The sequence below is a fragment of the Myiozetetes cayanensis genome, unplaced genomic scaffold (genome assembly GCF_022539395.1).
Source record: "Myiozetetes cayanensis isolate MyiCay16 unplaced genomic scaffold, myiCay2020 scf28, whole genome shotgun sequence".
NCBI lineage: Eukaryota > Metazoa > Chordata > Aves > Passeriformes > Tyrannidae > Myiozetetes > Myiozetetes cayanensis.
Genome location: NW_026087499.1, coordinates 1,854,289 through 1,872,107, shown reverse-complemented (window position 1 = coordinate 1,872,107; position 17,819 = coordinate 1,854,289). Strand labels below are relative to the sequence as shown.

The 17,819-nt window shown below is 48.7% G+C and overlaps 1 protein-coding gene across 1 annotated transcript in view; it reads left to right on the top strand.

Moving 5' to 3' along the window:
* Positions 1–4,304: 4,304 nt before the first annotated feature.
* MIB2 (MIB E3 ubiquitin protein ligase 2) overlaps positions 4,305–17,819 on the top strand; it is a 37,979-nt gene continuing 24,464 nt past the window's right edge. The window contains exons 1-3 of the mRNA XM_050322478.1: positions 4,305–4,546; positions 14,991–15,316; positions 16,142–16,313. Of these exons, the coding sequence (XP_050178435.1) occupies positions 15,070–15,316; positions 16,142–16,313 (419 nt within the window). The 5' untranslated portion in view covers positions 4,305–4,546; positions 14,991–15,069. The remainder of the gene's footprint in view (positions 4,547–14,990; positions 15,317–16,141; positions 16,314–17,819) is intronic.

Genomic DNA, 17,819 nt, shown 5'->3' with positions numbered 1-17,819 from the left:
ACAGTAGCCTGTCAGAAATTCTCTCCATGGCCAACAAGCTAATTACAGAGAGACCTCTGAACACGAGAAGTTGTTACCTGCCTGTATTTCCAGCTCTGCGTGTCTGACCAGCCCAGAAGTGTTGGAGCACATTGTTCATTGTTCATACCAGAGGCTGGATTTGGAGCTACAATCTGCAGAGGTGCCTGTGACCCTCAGATCCTGTGGCTGGAGGCACAGGCAGCCAACTTGGCTTGCAGGCCCTCAGCTCCTGCACAAAAATGCACGTCCTGGCCAGCGCTGCCTGCAAAGTCAACCTCAAGGAGCACAAACTCTGCTTCTTACATAACACTAAATAATGAACCCTGTGGAAAGGGACTCTCCCAGCCCTCTTTATACCATTTAGACAAGAAAAAAGCCCCTTTAGGGCAAAGTCATTCAAGCCCCTCTTCTCCAGATGATGAGCTGATGGTTAGTGCGCTGCCTGTTAGGTTTAGTCCCACAGTGCACTGACAAACACCCCGAGGAACAAGGCACAGGACAATTATATTGATATTCCAGCTTTTTCTCTAGGAAACACTGCCAGTTACTCCCCTCTTTCTCTGCTCTTTTTATGTACCATTGGCATGTCCTCCCTACCTTAGTTTTAAGAGCGGACCTGGCACCGTTTCCAGCACGGGCAGTGCTCATGAAAGGGTTGTGTGTAGAGTGCAGCCAGGGAGGCACAAGGACCTCACTCCCCTTGGTGCAGCGAGGAACAAAGCCAAACATTCATTACAGAACTTGACCTCAGGTACATGAGTTAAGTTGCTTGAATAAGTGCAGGAGCAGGGGAAAAAAAAGCAGGATTAGTTTCCTTGTCTCCTCCGTGGCTGGGACCACGTTCGACTCCGGTGTAATCCCACTGATTTCGCTGCAGTCACACTTGGGATCACTTTGGGATTTTGAAGGCTACATCAATGCAGCAGGAGGATACTGCACTCACAGGCTTCCCCGAGCATTAGCATTCCGAGGTGGTAGAAATTCATCCCATAATACAGTGCTGAGAATTTTAAAATAATGAAGAAGCCAAGATGCCTGCTGTCACCATTGCCAGCTAATTATAGCAGCATGGACAGGCTTCCCTCGCAGAATTCCATATGCTGGATTCCTCCAGCACAACAAATAAACCATATTAAAGGGGGGAGGCTGAGAAGACATTTCTGATTTTGAAATGCTTTAACCATGAAGTTAGAAACAGATGAAGTCATTGAACGGGAATGTGCCTATTTTTCTTACATATGGCTTTTTCTCAGCCTCTAGATGTGCTTCAGTGGAAGTGGGCAGGGGGCAGGGGGAGGACTTGATATTTAGCAATTTATTAGGAGTTTCCTGACTAGATTCCTCCACTCAACCCTGGGCTTTAGGCACAGCCATCCCAGAATTCAGCCAGTCTTCCACCTGCCACTGCCTGGACACTCAGCAAAGGCCAGAAGTCTGGAGGAAACAGACTGATCCAGTTTTCCTGTTTTTCAGTGATGCTGAGCATTGCATGGGTCCTGTCTTAGATATTGTCTGGAGCAGCCATGGTAGGAAGAGGGGACTCCAAATTCACTGCAAACAGCAGAAACTGCTGGCACAGGTGATTATCTCACACAGGGAGATTCTCTGTCATCCCCACCCACTACAACTGCTCTTAATTATTCTTCTTGGTGCATTTTCCTGTTGTTTTACAGTGCTAAAAATTGTTGGAAAGGAATAAAGAGGAATTCCCCTCGGGTTTGCGTTCTATTAAGCCGTGGTTCCATTTGCTTCAGAGGAGAGACCTAAATCTGAATTTAGGTCTGAATTGCTGAATTCAGTCTGAACTGAATTTCCTCAAAGTTAATTCCCAGAGCTGGGCACTGGATGTAGGTCACTCTCCTTTGTTCTGAGACTGAGCTGAGCTATAAATACCACCCGTTTTCCTCTAAAAACTGGAAGCACACATACCCTTGCTGCTCTTATCCAGGTCAGTGCCTCCGAAGGCAGTGCCACAAGGTGTAACTGGAACACCCGGGCAGGGTCCAGGGAAAGCTGCTGCTTCCAGGCTCTGCTTTCAAGGAGACAATTCTCTGCATCATTTTTTTTCCATGTACAAATTCCCGTAGCAAGCATGCAAAACAGCACTGCAGGACGCAGTTCTTGGGGAAAGTGTCCTTCTGTATGTGACCCAAAGACACATTTTGGACAACCTGGGGTTTTTTTCCATGTACAGTCTCACCTTTAAAGAACATCACTGACATTGCCATGTCAGGAAGCTGCAAAATGTTAAGGAGGCTCCCTTTGGGGAGGAAAAAAAAGCAGGTTAACAGGGCTAAATCCATATGGCCTGGCTGACCCTGGAGCTGCTTCCATGGCCCACAGAAGGTGCTTAACAAGAAGCCTCGGAAATGGTCGGTGGATATTTCTGTGTAACAGCGGCATCCAGTGGGCAAAGAACGATTCCTGGCAATGTCTTTGAAAAAACAGGATAGGGCCACGTGAGAGCAGAGGTTTCTCTCCCGTATCCAGTGCTGTGCAGCTCCAGCCCGCTGCGATAAAACATTACAAAGTCCGAGTTTTCCCTAACACCCAACGCGAGTTTTCATTGCTGCATTTCACCCCAGTGATTTGGGGGCTGCTGATGCCTGAGAAGGCACCTTCACAAATAGTCTAACACACTTTTCTAATTTTTTTTAAGTTTTATTGTATTTTTAAAGAGAGATTAGCTGGGGAAAAAAACCAAACAACAACAACAACATCAAAACCAAAACAAACAAAAAACCCCGCAAAAACAAACAAACAAAAAAGAACAAAACAACAAAACACATAAGAAACAACCTGACACAGTTGAGGTCAGGGTCAAGGCAGATCAATTCATCATTTCACATGTTCACAGTCAGCCCAACGTGTGTTTAACCGGCCTGGCCAACATCACTTTTTCGCAACACAGAGGACAAGGGACACCGAGTCCTCCTGTTTGGCTCTATCAAATGGCAGTGACAAGCTTGGTTTTGGACAGGTCCTTTGTACCCTGTAGGCATAAAACTCACAGCAACAGCTACTGTGCTGTGGCACTGTCTCAGAAATTTGTTCTCTTCACTCTCCATGAGCTCCAGGCAATGCTGCTGCCTGATCCTTTGTTTCCTCTGAGTTTTAGGGCTCTGATGGTGCTCCTGATGGGCAAGAGGGGATGGCACATGGGATTTTTCTTTATGACCTTGCTGCCATATTCCTGTGGTGAGTGCAGGGTGTTACCTCACTTAGCCAGCGTGTTCTCAAGGTGTCTCTGACCTCAGCAGGGGTAAAGTCCGTGGACTGTGTGTGTCCTATGCCAGACAGGAGAGGTTTACATGGACACATGTCATCAGTATCGTCATCAGAGATGTGACACAAACTTCTAAATTGCCTCTGAAAGCCAATATAAACACAGTAGTAACTTGTGCTTTTGGGTTCAAGGGCAGGCTGGAAGGAGCTCTGAGCAAGCTGGTCTAGTGGCAGGCAGAACTGGATGATCTTTAAGGTCCCTTCCAACCCAAACCATTCCACGATTCCATGATTCTACAGTCCAAGGCGTTCAGATTCCTGTGTGGTGACACTTAATCTCACCCAGGCACAAGGCTGGGGGCAGGCAGTGAGAAGGGGATTTTAAAAAGCCCTCCTGGCCACCTGCCAAACAAGGACACAAATCTCCCTTAGGGTTCATAGACTTATGGAATGGCTCGGGTTGGAAGGGACCTTAAAGCTCATCCTCTTCCACCCCTGCCACGGGCAGGGACACCTTCCACCATCCCAGGCTGCTCCAACCTGGCCTTGGACAACTTTTTAGGGATGGGGCAGCCACAGCTTCTCTGGGCAACCCGTGCCAGGGGCTCCCCACCCTCGCAGCCACGAATTCCTTTCCTAATACCCAACTTTCCTAATACCCGATTTTCCTAACATCCTATTCCTTCCTAACGCCCCGTTTACCTCTCAGTATCCACCCTTTCTCCTGGAGCCCGCCGAACCCACGACCTGTACCGGACCGAGCCATCCCAAACCCTCGTTTCCCGCATCCCTCCCGCGGCCTCTCCACCACCCCGGGCGCCCCCTCCACCCTCCTCGGCGGTGTCCCCGGGGGCTCCCGGGAGTTGTAGTCGGCGGTGCCCGGAGCGGGACTACGGCTCCCGTCGTGCCGCCGTGGGGCGGAGCGGGCGGGGCGGCCCCGGGCTCGGAGCGGCGCCGCTGCGGCAGCAGCAGCAGCTCCGCGGGGCCACGGCCCGGCCGCTTCCCGGCGCTCGGGCAGGGCTGGCGGAGCCGCCGGCGCTCCGGGGGTGCTGCTGGAAGGGAGAAGGGGGTTTCGAAAGGGGAGCTCAGCCCGCCCCGCTCTCCGTGCGCTCCCGGTGCCACCTGAGCCGCTTTTCTTTCCCCTCGCTGTTCTTCTCCACCGCCGCCGCCGCCACCACCCCAACTCCGCCCAGGCCGCTCCGGAGCAGCTGGTGCTGCTCGGAGGATGAAGGAGGGAAAGAAGGCAGAGCAGCCGCTGGATAAGGGCTCCGGGAATTGCGCGCTGTGCCCGCGCTCTCAGGTAAGGGCTGCGTGGTTTCTCTCCGCGGTTTCCCCCGCGCGGGTCGAGCCGGGCTGGGCGCTGCCCTTGTTGCCGCCTCCGGGCGGGCGGTGGGGCCAGCCCGCTGGCTCCTGCTCCATTTTCCTTTCCCCTGGCTGCCCTGGAGGGTGGGAGCGCGCATCCTGCTCCCGAACAGGTACTGCAGGTAAGTCCTGGCTGGCGAAGGTGAGACCCGAAGCACCGGCGGGGGCTCCCCGGGGGCGTTCCGTGTCCCCGCAGCCCGTGCCGGGGGTAACGAAGCACGTGTGGATTTTTTTCCCCTCTCCCGTGTTTCTGTGATGTTTGCGATCTTCCTGACCTGACGGGAGGCGTGGGAGCAAGGGCCGAACTCAAAGCCGGGGAAGTCGGTGCAGCTGCACGGGAAGGACTAAATGTGTTTGCTCTGATTTCCCTGCAGGCGCTCGGCTGCAGAATTACTTTCTGAATGTAACAAATTCCAATTTCCACCTCGCTGAGAAACAAGTGAGCTCCGGCTCACCTTCATGGAGGTCACTTGAGCTCGGCTTTACTGCTCAACCTTCTCTCTTTTTGGCTAAGAGCCTTATTCAATCCTCTGCACTTCTCTGTTGCTATAGGAGGAGTTTATTCGGCCCATATGAGATACCATTTTTGTTTCTCCTCTCTTCAGCAGCTCCTTGGTCTCCCAAAAGTGCTTCCTATGACGAATGATGCAGTTGTTCATCCTTCTAGGACCTTCTTCTGCACTTGATTACCTGTTGAATTTTTCATTTGTGGTTTCAGAGTGTAGATGAGTGGATTGTCAAAGGATGCAGTTACTGTAAATACCCCAAAGTGTTATGAGTGGAGTGATGCTGTGTGACATGTTGGTAATGGAAATTGGAAAGGGAAAGCCTCAGTAGCTTTGGCAGAGCTAGAGAGGGTCTTGCCCTCTTTTCAGCTTCGTTTTCTGCTCCAAGTTGGAGCTGTCTAAGTTTGTGTCTGGAGCAGGTAACTTCTGTTGGGCAGGTGATGGTTCCCTTCAAGAAGTTCTTTTCCAACTAACAGGGCAGTAGATGGGGTGTCCCAGCTCTACCACTGATGTATTTTCAGTACCTTATGCCTGTTTTCTGTACTGATCTCATCTGTTTCTGTGGTGGAAGGATGTAAATTCCTTTAGGACTGAAGTGTGGCTGCAGCTTATTAACAGTTTCTGTTTTTTAGCCTTCACAAAGGTAGATGTGTTTGCCATCCCTTCCTCTTTGCACAGCACAGCTCTCTGAGTCACTGACACGAGAAGAATCTTCATATCTGTGTGATATTTGGCTTGGCTCAATTCTCTGCTTATTCTGATATTGCTGTATAGCATCATATGTTTTGACATTTATTTTGAGTGCATGTTTGAAGCTCCGTGGCTGTGAAAATCCTGTGCCAAATTCGTGAATAAAGAAATCTGTTATTTTCCCACTTTGGTCTGCAGTGACCACTGATCCAGTGCTGGGACTGTCTGGAAGAGCTGGCAGGCCATGCACAGCCCCTTGTCCCTGAAACTTGGACAGATGTCTTGGAAGGTGCAAAACCTGTGGAAGTTCTGCAGGTGTGGTGTTTCAGTTGTCTCCTTCCATTTTCACTTGGCAAGGGGTACGTCCATGGCCTTCTAAGCTGCCTTGATGAAGAACTTCCAGGACCCCCACGGGCTGTTCAGAGCTGTGACAGTTGCCTCTGAAACAAGCTTATCTTGTGCCTTGTGTTTGTGCACCACTGGTATTATCAGCAGGACTGGTTGCTCACAGAGCCCAAGCCCTGGCTTGTCTGAAGTTGAAGGCTCTCTCCAGCTCTCTGAGGTCGTGTTGTCCCTGCCTGTTCCCATCAAATCTGTTTGCCTTGCTCATCATCTCTGCTGCAGAACTGCTCCTGGGCTCTGGCAGGACTCAGGGATGAATGTCACCCTACCTCTCACAGCAGGACTGAGCATGCCCTTTCATTTTCAGTTGCCGTTTTCCAGGGATCCAGGAATAGAATGGGAAGTCCTGTGAGCAGGCAATCTGAGGTCTGGTTGTTTTTCAAGGATTCTCTAATTCCTGCCTTATCAAGGTCATTTTTGGAGGGGCCAAAGTGTTATAATACAATGTGCTCAGAGGGAGACCAGCACACTTTTCAATACACTCTCACTAAAAGCTCTGATGGGAAAGAGATCACTGGATACTCTTCTTAAGCAAGGACAAAGTGGAGCTTCTCGTTTCTTGGGAGACTTACAGGATTTCAGTATTTCTTTTCCCTCTGCAATGAGAGTTGTAGTGGTGGTTGAAATTTCCAGGAACACAGAAAAAGTCTTCCAGCACTTAGACTGGAAAATCACTGCAGTTATATGTGTGTGAGCAGGGCAGTCCATGGCTGGATCTTACTCCTCCACATTCCCTGATGTGACCCCTGTGAATGCAGGGATGGATCCTGGATCGTGGGTTGGTACTTCCTTCTTTTCCTGTGGCTGGTGTGGGCCAGGCTGTGGAGAACAGGACGTGGGGCTGGGATATGTGAGCTTCGTTCCTGTCTTCTTTAAAGTGCTGGGAGCAAAAAGGTGATTGAAAAACGCACAGAGCGGTGAGTTGTGTACGTGCTGACCCTCAAACCTTCGCTGGGTCCCGGGGAGGGAAGCAACAGTTACTGCTCAGTTCCTTCTGCTCCTTGCAGGCAGCGTCTCTCTGGCCAAAGGCATGTCAGGGTAGATTAGACTTAAACCTTCTGATCTGTTTTCAGAGCACAGAAAGGGCAGGTTGCAGGCTGGAAACGGGCAGGAGTGCAGTGTTGGCCGCTCTCAGAGCCTGCAGGGGATCTGAAGTCAGGAGGATGAGGCCCATCAGAGGTCCAGCAGGTTTTCTATGCTCAGCTCACTCTGAAGTGACTACTTTTCACCTGGAGAAGCTGGAGGATGTTGTGTTTGTTCCTGACTCAGAGGATTTGCAGTCCCACTGTGCCACCACTGAGGGTTCCAGGCTCTGAATCCCCCTGAGCAGCCCCAGCACAGCCCACTGCTCAACCACCTCTCTTCTTGCAGGGCTTCAGAATTAATTCCTCTCGGTTTTTCCACTCCTGCAGTGAGTCAATCCTTTGATTTTGCATGACCTGTGGGGGCACTGACTGCCTTTCTGGACAGACAGGGCAATTGTGTGGTTAGACTGGAGGTTCACGAACTTTTAAGTGATTTAAGTCAGGTTTTAACTGCAAATAGGAGTTGATAGCTGGTGTGAGAGAGATGCAGACCTGAACCTTACCAGGGCTCAGCACCATCAGCTCTGGGCCAGATGGTCTTGCCTCTGAGAAATACATTAGAGCAATGTCAAGTAAGAGCACAGTTGAAATCCGCTGCCAAGACAGATTTCTCACTGTTGGAATATGTTTCTGTCTGATCCTCTATTTCTAGATGATTGAGAATAGTTCTGGAAGGGATTTTGCTGAGGCCACCTAGTCCATCCTTTTCCACAAGGCATGATGAAGTACACTGAAACCCTTCCTGATGGGTCTGTTAAGCTTGTTCTTTAAGTAATGGAGATGTTCTAGCTGTCCTGGATGGGTTGTATTTGACTTTATTAAACTGTGTCTTTATATATTACGGCTTTTGTCAGTGTTCTGGGCACAGAAAGGCCTGCAAGGGGTGCAGGTGGTTGACTACTGACCTCTTAATGCCAAGGGCCAGAAAAGTGGTGGTGGTTCTTGGCAGGAGGTGGGATGCAATGCTACTGAGTCTTTGTTTTCCTTCTGCCACAGGGATCTTCCATGGAGGGCATGGGAAAGTTAAAATACCATTCTCCCATTTTTGCTGTGTAAAGTGAAAAAGACTTTAATTCAAACTTAGCAAATAATTGCCTTTTCTTTTTTTTTTTAAATTTCTTTCTCAAACAGCATTACCTAGTGGTTGTGTGTGTGTTTGTTTTTACTGTAGTGCAATGTAAATTTAACTCTGAAATCCGCTGTTGAGGAAAAAAAGTGGATTCTCCTCAGCCCCAGCTACTGAGCTTTCCTAGGCTGGAGGCAACAATCTGCAAACTGTCGGGTCCAATTAAAGCAAATGGCTGGAGCTGTTTTCTCTCCCTCCTGGAGAGAACACAGTTCATCAAAAGCCAGAAGGAAATTTCATCGGGCTCATGAGCAATTATCTCGTGGGATGTAATAAGAGACATCCACTAGATGCCCAGTGTGAACTTTCACTTATAATCACTTTTAATTCTCCAGTGGGCAGATGAGCACTGATCTCAGCAGTCTGAAGTTGTTGTGTTCGACAGAAGCCGGGGGAGGGAACTTGGTTCTCTTTGTGGGGTTTGGCTTAGAAATCTGAATTTTCGAGGTCCCTGCCCTGGTGAAAGGTGTTCTGCCTTTCTGTGCGTGGTGGGTTAACCCTGGTGGGCAGCTGAGCCCCACAGAGCTGCTTCCTCACTTCCACCCCTGTGGGAAAGGGAGGGGACTGCAGGGGTCAAGTTGAGAAAGCAGGATTGCATCAGGTACAGGGCTTGCTTGGGAAGGCAAAAACTGGCTCCAAACATCCCCCTCCCCCTTCCTCTTTCTTCCCCAGTTTTTATTCCTGAGCCCCACGTCACGGTGGTTATCCCTGGGGTCACTTGGGGTCAGCTGTGCTGGCTCTGTTCTCTGTTCCCTCCCAGCTTCCCGGGCTCCCCCAGCCTCTCCCAGGCAGGGCAGTGTGAGGAACAGGGCAGGCTTTGGTGCTGGGTGGGCTCTGTTCTGCACCCCCTAAAACACCCCCGTGTTCCCAGCACTGCTTTGGTCCCAGATCCAAACCAGAGCACTGTCCACGCTGCTGTGAAGAGGATGGAGTCAGTCCCAGGCCAGCCCAGCAGTCTGTGGTGAACCACAACCCCTCTTGGTGGAAGCCCGTGACAGATGTTTATTTTTGTCTTACCGGTGGTGTTTCCCAAAGGTGATGTTTGTGTTTGTATGGTTTCAAGCAAATATTGACCATTGAGCAATATCCAGTGAATCTCCTGGTCTAGTCCATTCGTTAGCAGGGAGCTGATTCACTAAAAGTCCTGTGCTCCTGGGGGATCTTCTGCCTGATACTGTCACTTTCTTTTTAGCTAATTTTGTTACTCCTGCCTGACAAAAATCCCTTTGCGGTCCGTGGAGCTTGGTGACAAAACCAGTTTGGACTGAGGCTGTGCAGATTAGGGCTTAATTTTTGAAGCAGGTTCGCTTTTCTGGGCCTGTTGTCATCGCAGGGGGGCTGAAGTTTGAGTGAAGTGAGAACTGGAAGTTCAAGGCCAGCTCAGTTCAGTTGGCTTTGTGTCCTCTGTGTCTGTTGGCTCCTGCCATACTCGTCCATAATGAACCCAAAATGTAAGATAGGCAACTTCTCTATAACTTCTTCCATTTTTAACATCTATTCTGAGCTTACTTGCCATTTTTTAGGAAATCAGAATGCTGGGATCAAGCTTCTCAGAAAGGTTTGCCCGAAACTACTGCTCCTGAATATTAAAATATTTGCTGGTGCTTCCTTTAGGCCTCCATCCTTTTTAACAAGGTGAAAGAGTGGCTGGTAAAGCAGCATGATAACCTCTGAAACATCCCTGCTGCAGCTTGAAAGGGAAGGGAACGTTCCCCTCTCCCCATAACAACCCGGGTGCTAGAACACAATCAGTGTAAATGGAATGTGAACTCCAGTGTAGGCAAAACAGATCAATGGGCTGGCATTTGAAAAGGACAAGTGTTGATTGCACAGATAAAATGCTCTCGGTGGGACTCCCAGCAGAGTGCCTGGCTGGGTATTTTTAGCACTTCCTCCCCCTGTGTCCCCGTGTCTGAGGATGTTGGGATGTGTCCCTGCTCTCCACGCTGACGCTGAGATGACAAGATATTAATCCCCGAGCAAAGGCCTATTAATCACCTGCTTTATTCTGTTTATGTAATGCAGTTAAATATACTTCGGGAGCAGGTGAGGTTTGGGGCATGGAAATCATTTAACCTCACAGGCTTTTTTTTGCTTTTCCTTGATTGATTGGTTTTACCGGTGGCAGCTGCCCCATTTCTGATTTTTATTTTTTTCTTTTGTTGTTTTTGTTTTTCAGCTGAGACTAATTTATCAGGAGAATGGCTTAGTTTATCTGCTGTTGATATTTAAGCCACAAAAACATCATCTGCTCTCCTCTCCCTCCCCTGTGCCGGAGATGGCATTTTGCAAAATTTAGACTAAACAGAATTCCTGACTGCACATGGGAAAGGGAGGAAAAGGATCACTGAGATCTTGTGGCTCTGCAGTGGAATATCACAGAACCTCAGGAGGATTTGGGTTGGGAGGGACCTTTTAAAGCTCATCCAGTCCCCCCACCTGCCATGGGCAGGGACACCTTCCACTAGACCAGGTGGTTTCCAAGCCCCTTGGACACTCCAGGGATTGGGCAGCCCATGCCAGGGCCTCCCCACCCTCACAGGGAAGAATTTCTTCCCAGTATCCCATCTAAACCTCCTCTCTAAAGCCATTCCCTCTTGTCCTGGCACTCCAGGTTCTTGTAAATAGCCTATTAAATAATATTAAACTATTCACTTCAGCCAGTTCTGCAATTCCTTTTGCTGGGCTGGAGGGGGGTCAGAGTAGACAAGGAGAGAGGTTTAGGAGTGGTAGAGCTGGGTGTTGAACTGGTGTGGGTTGTAGGTGAGGTAATAAAATGCCACGGGCTTGGCAAAAGTCCCCAGGGTGGAAAGTACTGGCAAATGGAGCTGGGAATGCCAGGGTTCAGGTGTGGTGGGAGGCAGGGAGGGTCTCTCTGGGTTTGGAAGTGCCCCAGGGCAGCACACCTGGCTCAGGGCTGAGGAGTTCTGGCCTCACCTGGGAGGTGCAAGGCAATGTTTGGATGGTGGTGGGTCCAGAAGGATTGTTTACTGTGTGTTTTTGCTGGGTTTTGCTCAGTTCTCATTAATTAATGATTGTATTTGTGGGAGCTGTGTGTGTCCTTCAGAGCAATTGCACTGCACCCTGTTAGTGAGAGCAGGTGTGTGTTTGCTGTGCTGAAGAGAAAGTGAGAGGTAAGTCTGAATTTGAGCTCTTTTGGCACGAATATTAACTTTGGTAATTAACTTTGCAGCTTTGAGCCTTGGGCTCCGAGGGCTATTTGATCCTGGTTGTTTTGTTGTTATTAAAGAATACAAAAGTATTAGTGGGGGAGGTTGGAGATTGCAGGCTGGAGTGAGGCTGCTGTGAAGAGACCCTATAATAGGAGCTCTGCTGCAGCCACCCCCACGAGTGTTCAGAAATGATGTGCAGGAATGAGGGAAACATCCAAGTCTGAGCCTGTGCTGCTCCTTTGGAAAAGTGTGGGGTTTGCAATTGCCTAGGGAAGCATCCTCTGGATAGGCAGATCTCTGCACGGTGGAATAATTCACCTGAGGAGAGAATTCAAACTGCAAAACACGTGTGAGGAAGAGAGAAAAAAACCCTGCTTTTTTGTTGTTGTTTTTGTTTTAAACACTACTTCTGTTTGCCTTGCAGTTGGAATAACATGATCACCGAGTTGCATGCACTGATTTTGTCAACTGTTTACACCCCTCCTGGGTTCTGTTTGCTCTGTATCCAGAGCAGCAGCAACCTTTGCCTCCTGTGAGATGGATATTGGGCTGTTCCTAGAGCACCTTCTACCTCCAGAGCAGTTGAACACTGGCAGAAATGTGCCACAATTACTGCAGCTGAAGTGTGGGCTGAAAGTGCTGACGTGTTTTTCCCTTTGTTCCAGTAAAGTATTAGTGGGATTTCCTAGGAGTGGACTCACAGATGTGCCTGGGCTGCTCTTTCCTGTGTCACAGTAGACAAGGTCAGAATGTTACCTCAGGATTCAGAGCTGTGCTTGTGCCTTATAATGGATTATTTGTTCGTAGTTACTTTAAATTCCCACGGGGAAACTGCTGTTTTCTCTGTGAATCATTTCTGGCAGCTCTACCTATCCTTCCCGGGAATAATTATGACCCAGACAGCATCAAGGGAGGAGTATTTGCTTCAGTGAGTGAAACATTTCCACTTAGGAAGTAAATAATGCTGCTCTGGCAAGGTTCAGCCTGCAAGAGCACTGTAATTCATCTCATAAAGGTTTTGAACAGTCCTTTACTCTTGTTGTGCATCTCCCCTGCAGAGCAGATGGGAATGCAGAATGCATTTGGTGCATTCTTGTGTGGAAAATGGAATATTCACATTAGAGAGGCGGCCTTGGCTCACCCAACGAGGGGGTTGGTGGGGTCTTTGCAGCCCAGACAACCCCATTAACCAAAATTCAGCATCACAGGAGTGCCCTGAGCTGGAGCAGCATCCAGGAGTGGTGGGAAGGGGCACGAAGTGTGGGTTTGCCCTGTCTGTGGGTCTGTTCAGGTCACCATCTGTCACGTGCCAGCCTGCCCTGCTGCTCCCAGGTGGCAAGGGATTATCCTCCTTTACACTGCAGAGACTTAAATTTTATGGGTTTGTGGCACAGCCTGGAATGTTCTTTTGTGACGAGTAATGGCTGGAACTGGCATTTCCTTCCTGGAAATGCTGGGAGTTCGGAAGCCTGTGATGTTTTTAAGGAAAAAGGCCTGTAGGAATAACTGAACTATGTTCCTCTTGCACCTTTGCTTTGTTGGATGCTCCCATTTGTTTTCTCAGACTCCTGACTGCTTCACAGCAGCCTTTGAAAAAAAGCAGCTCTGCCTTTTAGTTCGAAGGAATAAATAGTCCATTTTACTCCTCTGTGATCTGGAGGAAGAGAGGATCACACAAATCTCATTAGGGCCCTGCAAAGCTGTCTAAAAAGGATATTCTTTTATGATTCCTGCTCTCATAAAGGCAGCAAACACTGGTGCACCTTCAGCTCAGCACTGTTACATCCACCTCCACAGCTCTCGGTGGAAGAGCCGCCCGAGGCGTCTTTTTGGTGCTGATGAGAACGAGGATGACGTGGGGTTCACAAGGACACGGGGTTTGATGTTGTTCCCGTGTGACAGATGTCTGGGTGTCACAGTGATGCGTGGCAGGGGAGGTCTGAAGCTGCAGAGATGCTAAAGCTGGGCGGGAATCGGCCTCTTTCTGCACGCCAGAAACGTGACTTTGCATCAGACGACTCCCCCTCACGCTCGGTCGGGGCTCTTTGGCTGCAGGAAGGGGTTATTTTTAGGCCCTGGTGGTTTCAGTTGCTTTTTGGGTGGGGGGCATTGACAACACGTCACAGGGGCCCAGAGCTGCTGCTGTTGCTGTGCTGTCTGAGCACATCCCTGAGCTGGGCCAGGATTGTCACCCTGGGCTGAGCTGCTCTGTGTCGTGGCAGTGGGTGAGGTTTGCTTTTGGCATCTGCACTCCTTGGCCCTTGGCGTTCTGTTGGGTCTGATTTTCAAATTTTGACACAATACTGGATGTTGTGGGTGAGACCCAGGGATGCCCAGAGATTAAAGGATGCCACAGGAGATTTTTCCGGGTCCTAGATGTTGAAAGCCACACTCTTCTCTGTCTTGTTATTGTGGTAAAGAGAGAAACCAGGGTTTGATCATCTGATTTAATTCAAAATCGAGGATGTGATGCATCTGTGTGGTATTCACCTCTTTTACCCATTGCCATGGCAACAGTTGGGAAGGCTATCCCAGGCTTTTCCTGATCCCAGCACAAAATCTGCTCTGCTTATTGCAGGTAAGCAACAGCCCTTCCATGTTCCTGCTCACTGATAAACTGCAGGGAAAGACTGAAATTTACCTGACATTGGCAATGTTTAAAAAAACCGCAGGAAAAACAGACAAACGTTTCTCTCAGATGCAGTTTTCAAACTTCCTGTGTCCCCAAACCGAAACCAAAACTAACTTTGAGGGCAAGTGAATCTCCCCACTGCAGTGCTAAGTGATGAGGTGCAGTGTGAAGTGATGAGGTGCATATGAAGGGTCTTCCTGAAAAATAGGTGGGTATTGACTTATTACTAAAATCACGGGGCTGGTGCTTTCCTGGACATTTATTTCAACTCTCTTTACTGTTTTTGGGGGTTTTTGTTGGTTGCTGTTGCACTTACTCCCGAGTTTGGAGTCAAGGGCTGGTACTGGAGTGTGTAAAGACTCCTTGCCCCATTCTCTTCCCTCATACACAGAGCTCTGGAATAAGTTTTTGGATGTTATCACAGATGATTATGTGCCTTGGAAGTCTGGCTAGCTCGTGTATCATTCCCACCTGTGCTAAAGCTGTGAGGATCCCTGCTTTTAGTGAAGCACATTTACTCAGATCTTATTTTTTTAAAACATTATTTAACTCAAGCGAATAGCATTTAAACTCTTCCCAGACAGTGCAGATAACCATTTTAAACCGTTTCACTGAAGCAAACATTACTTGGGTAGTTTTATAAACAATTCAGAGGATTCTTTAGAAGCATCAGTGGAGCGAGGTGAATGTGTGGAGGCAGCAGAGGTCGTTCTGGGGGGTTTGGTGTGTTGTGCCAGGCGTGACCCCTCGTGCCTGGTTGTGTTTCAGGCGTGCTGACCATGCTGCTGCCCCTGGCCGTGTGCGAGCCCCCCCGGGGGGCAGAGCTGTAGGGATTGCCGAGCACTCCATGGATGCGGAGCCCTGTGCCAGCATGCAGGTGGGCATGCGGGTGGTGCGCGGCGTGGACTGGAAGTGGGGCAGCCAGGACAGCGGCGAGGGCAACGTGGGCACCGTGGTGGAGATCGGCCGCGCCGGCAGCCCCACCACCCCCGACAAGACCGTGGTGGTGCAGTGGGACCAGGGCAACAGGACCAACTACCGCACGGGCTTCCAGGGAGCCTACGACCTCCTGCTCTACGACAACGCCCAGATCGGTGAGTGGGGCAGCGATGGGGGGCTTAGAACGTCCTGCTCCATAGGAACACCCAGACTGATCAGTGTGGCAAGGATGGGGGGCTTAGGAACTCCTGCTTTATAGGAACACCCAAATCAATGAGTATGGCAAGGATGGGGAGCTTAGAACGTCCTGCTCCATAGGAACACCCAGATTGATCAGTGTGGCAAGGACAGGGGGCTTAGGAACGTCCTGCTTTATAGGAACACCCAGATTGATCAGTATGGCAAGGACAGGGGGCTTAGGAACTCCTGCTCTATGACAATACCCTGATTGGTTAGTATGGCAAGGACAGGTGGCTTAGGAACTCCTGCTCTATAGGAACACCCAAATCAATGAGTATGGCAAGGACAGGGGGCTTAGGGACTCCTGCTCTATAGGAACACCCAGATTGATCAGTATGGCAAGGATGGGGGGCTTAGGAACTCTGCTTTATAGGAACACCCAGATTGATCAGTGTGGCAAGGACAGGGGGCTTAGGAATTCCTGCTCTATGGCAATACCCTGATTGGTCAGTATGGCAAGGATGGGGGGCTTAGAACTTCCTGCCTTATGGCAGCACCCAAATCAATGAGTATGCCATGGACAAGGGGCGCAGACCTCGGCAAACCCATCTCCTGCCTTAGTTCATGTAGCATTCCCATCTGTGGGGATCCCTGTTCTTAATAAATGATTGGAGTTTGATCTTTTAAATGTTATTTGGCTGGAGTCAGCAATCCCACCCTGTCCCCCAGAGCGTTGTCCAGGTGTTCTGAGGGGCGATTTTGTGTGAATCCCACATTCCTTTGCCTCTTTGCCCTCCCAGGTGTCCGTCACCCCAACATCATCTGTGACTGCTGCAAGAAGCACGGCATCCGTGGGATGAGGTGGAAGTGCAAGATGTGCTTTGACTACGACCTGTGCACTCAGTGCTACATGAACAACAAACACGACCTGTCTCACTCCTTCGAGCGCTACGAGACAGCACATTCACAGCCGTGAGTCCTGGCAGCCAGGGGGGAATTTAGGGTCTCCCAAAATGGGGTTTGGGCCCCCCAGGGGTGTGCAAAACAACCTGCCAAAGTGCAGGAATAATGTACAGCACCTAACTAGTACATGCCTGTATCGTTTATATAGAAATAAATGTATTTCTGTGTAATTTATATATAGAAATAAATGCATTTCTGTGTAATTTATATATAGAAAGAAATGTATTTCTATACAATTTCAATACAGAAAGAAATTTGTTTCTATATAAACGTAAAATGTATTTCTATAAAAACGTATTTATATTTATATATAAAATGAAATTTTTATATATAAATGTATGCAAGTTTATTTTCACGTTTACGTATAAATGTATTTGTATATCAAATTAATTTTATATATAACTTTTATGTATTTATATAGAAATATATTTGTATTTTTATATAAATGCATTTTTATATAAATAAGTGTATGTTGGGGAGTGCTCAAAATGTTTTTACTCGTTGGCTTGCGTGATCAAAAAGGTTTGGGGACTCTGTTCTGCAGAGCAGTGTGAGGCTGGGTTGGGCACTTATATGAAGCTGCTTGAGAAAAACACAGCAAATAGAGATCAGAATTTTTCTGGGAATTTTGATTAAGGTGAAAATTAAAAATGTTTGTCCACTCTGGTTTTACTTTTCCTCCTCCCCCCAAATTAAATAATTTTAGACATGGTTTGCTGTTCTCAGGTAAGTGAGTGGAGGCTGACAGGAATCTTACCCTCCCAAATTGCTGGGTCTAAACTGTTCTCTGGAGAACAACAACTTCTCCTTTGCTCTTGCACTGATGCCTCTGTTCCAGCATCTGTAATTTGGTGCCCGTTCCTGATCCTTCTCCTGCCCCCGAGGAAGAACTCAAAAATAATTTCCCCGGGAGTTTTATTTGCACCTCCTAAAGCGGGCACGAAGACAAACCTTTTAATCCTCTTGCCTTCAGGAGAAGTCCTGAGAAATCAGCTTTTCTCTGGCATTGATTTTTCCTTTTTTTTTTTTTTTTGCCTCCCTTTGAAAATATCCCAGTGCTTTGCATCCGCCCCTGGAATGGAAAGTGTAATTGCTGTGCTAAAGGCAGCAGTGTGGGATTTGCAGCTGCTTTTCCTGCCTGATGGGAAGCTCTCCATGGAGTTAATTACCAGAGTTGGGCCCGTGTGGTTGAGCCAGAATTCTGAGTGCAAGCCAAGGGATGGATGTTTGTCCAGAGAGTCTCCCCTCTGAGCTTTGGGGCTTGTGTTTATCCACCAGATTAGGATGTTTCTGGAGCTTGTGTTGATGTGACAGGCCAGGCAGATCCTACTGTGAAATGAACTCCAGGATTTTATGTATGTGTAAAAATACATTAGATATAAAAATAGGCATGTGGGGTTTTTTCTCTTTCTATTAATATTATAATTATCTCCAAGTAATTACTCAGGGATGCCTGACTCTGTCTTTTCTTTGAGCTTAGGTACACAATCCTACTCCCATTTAAAGAGAAAATAA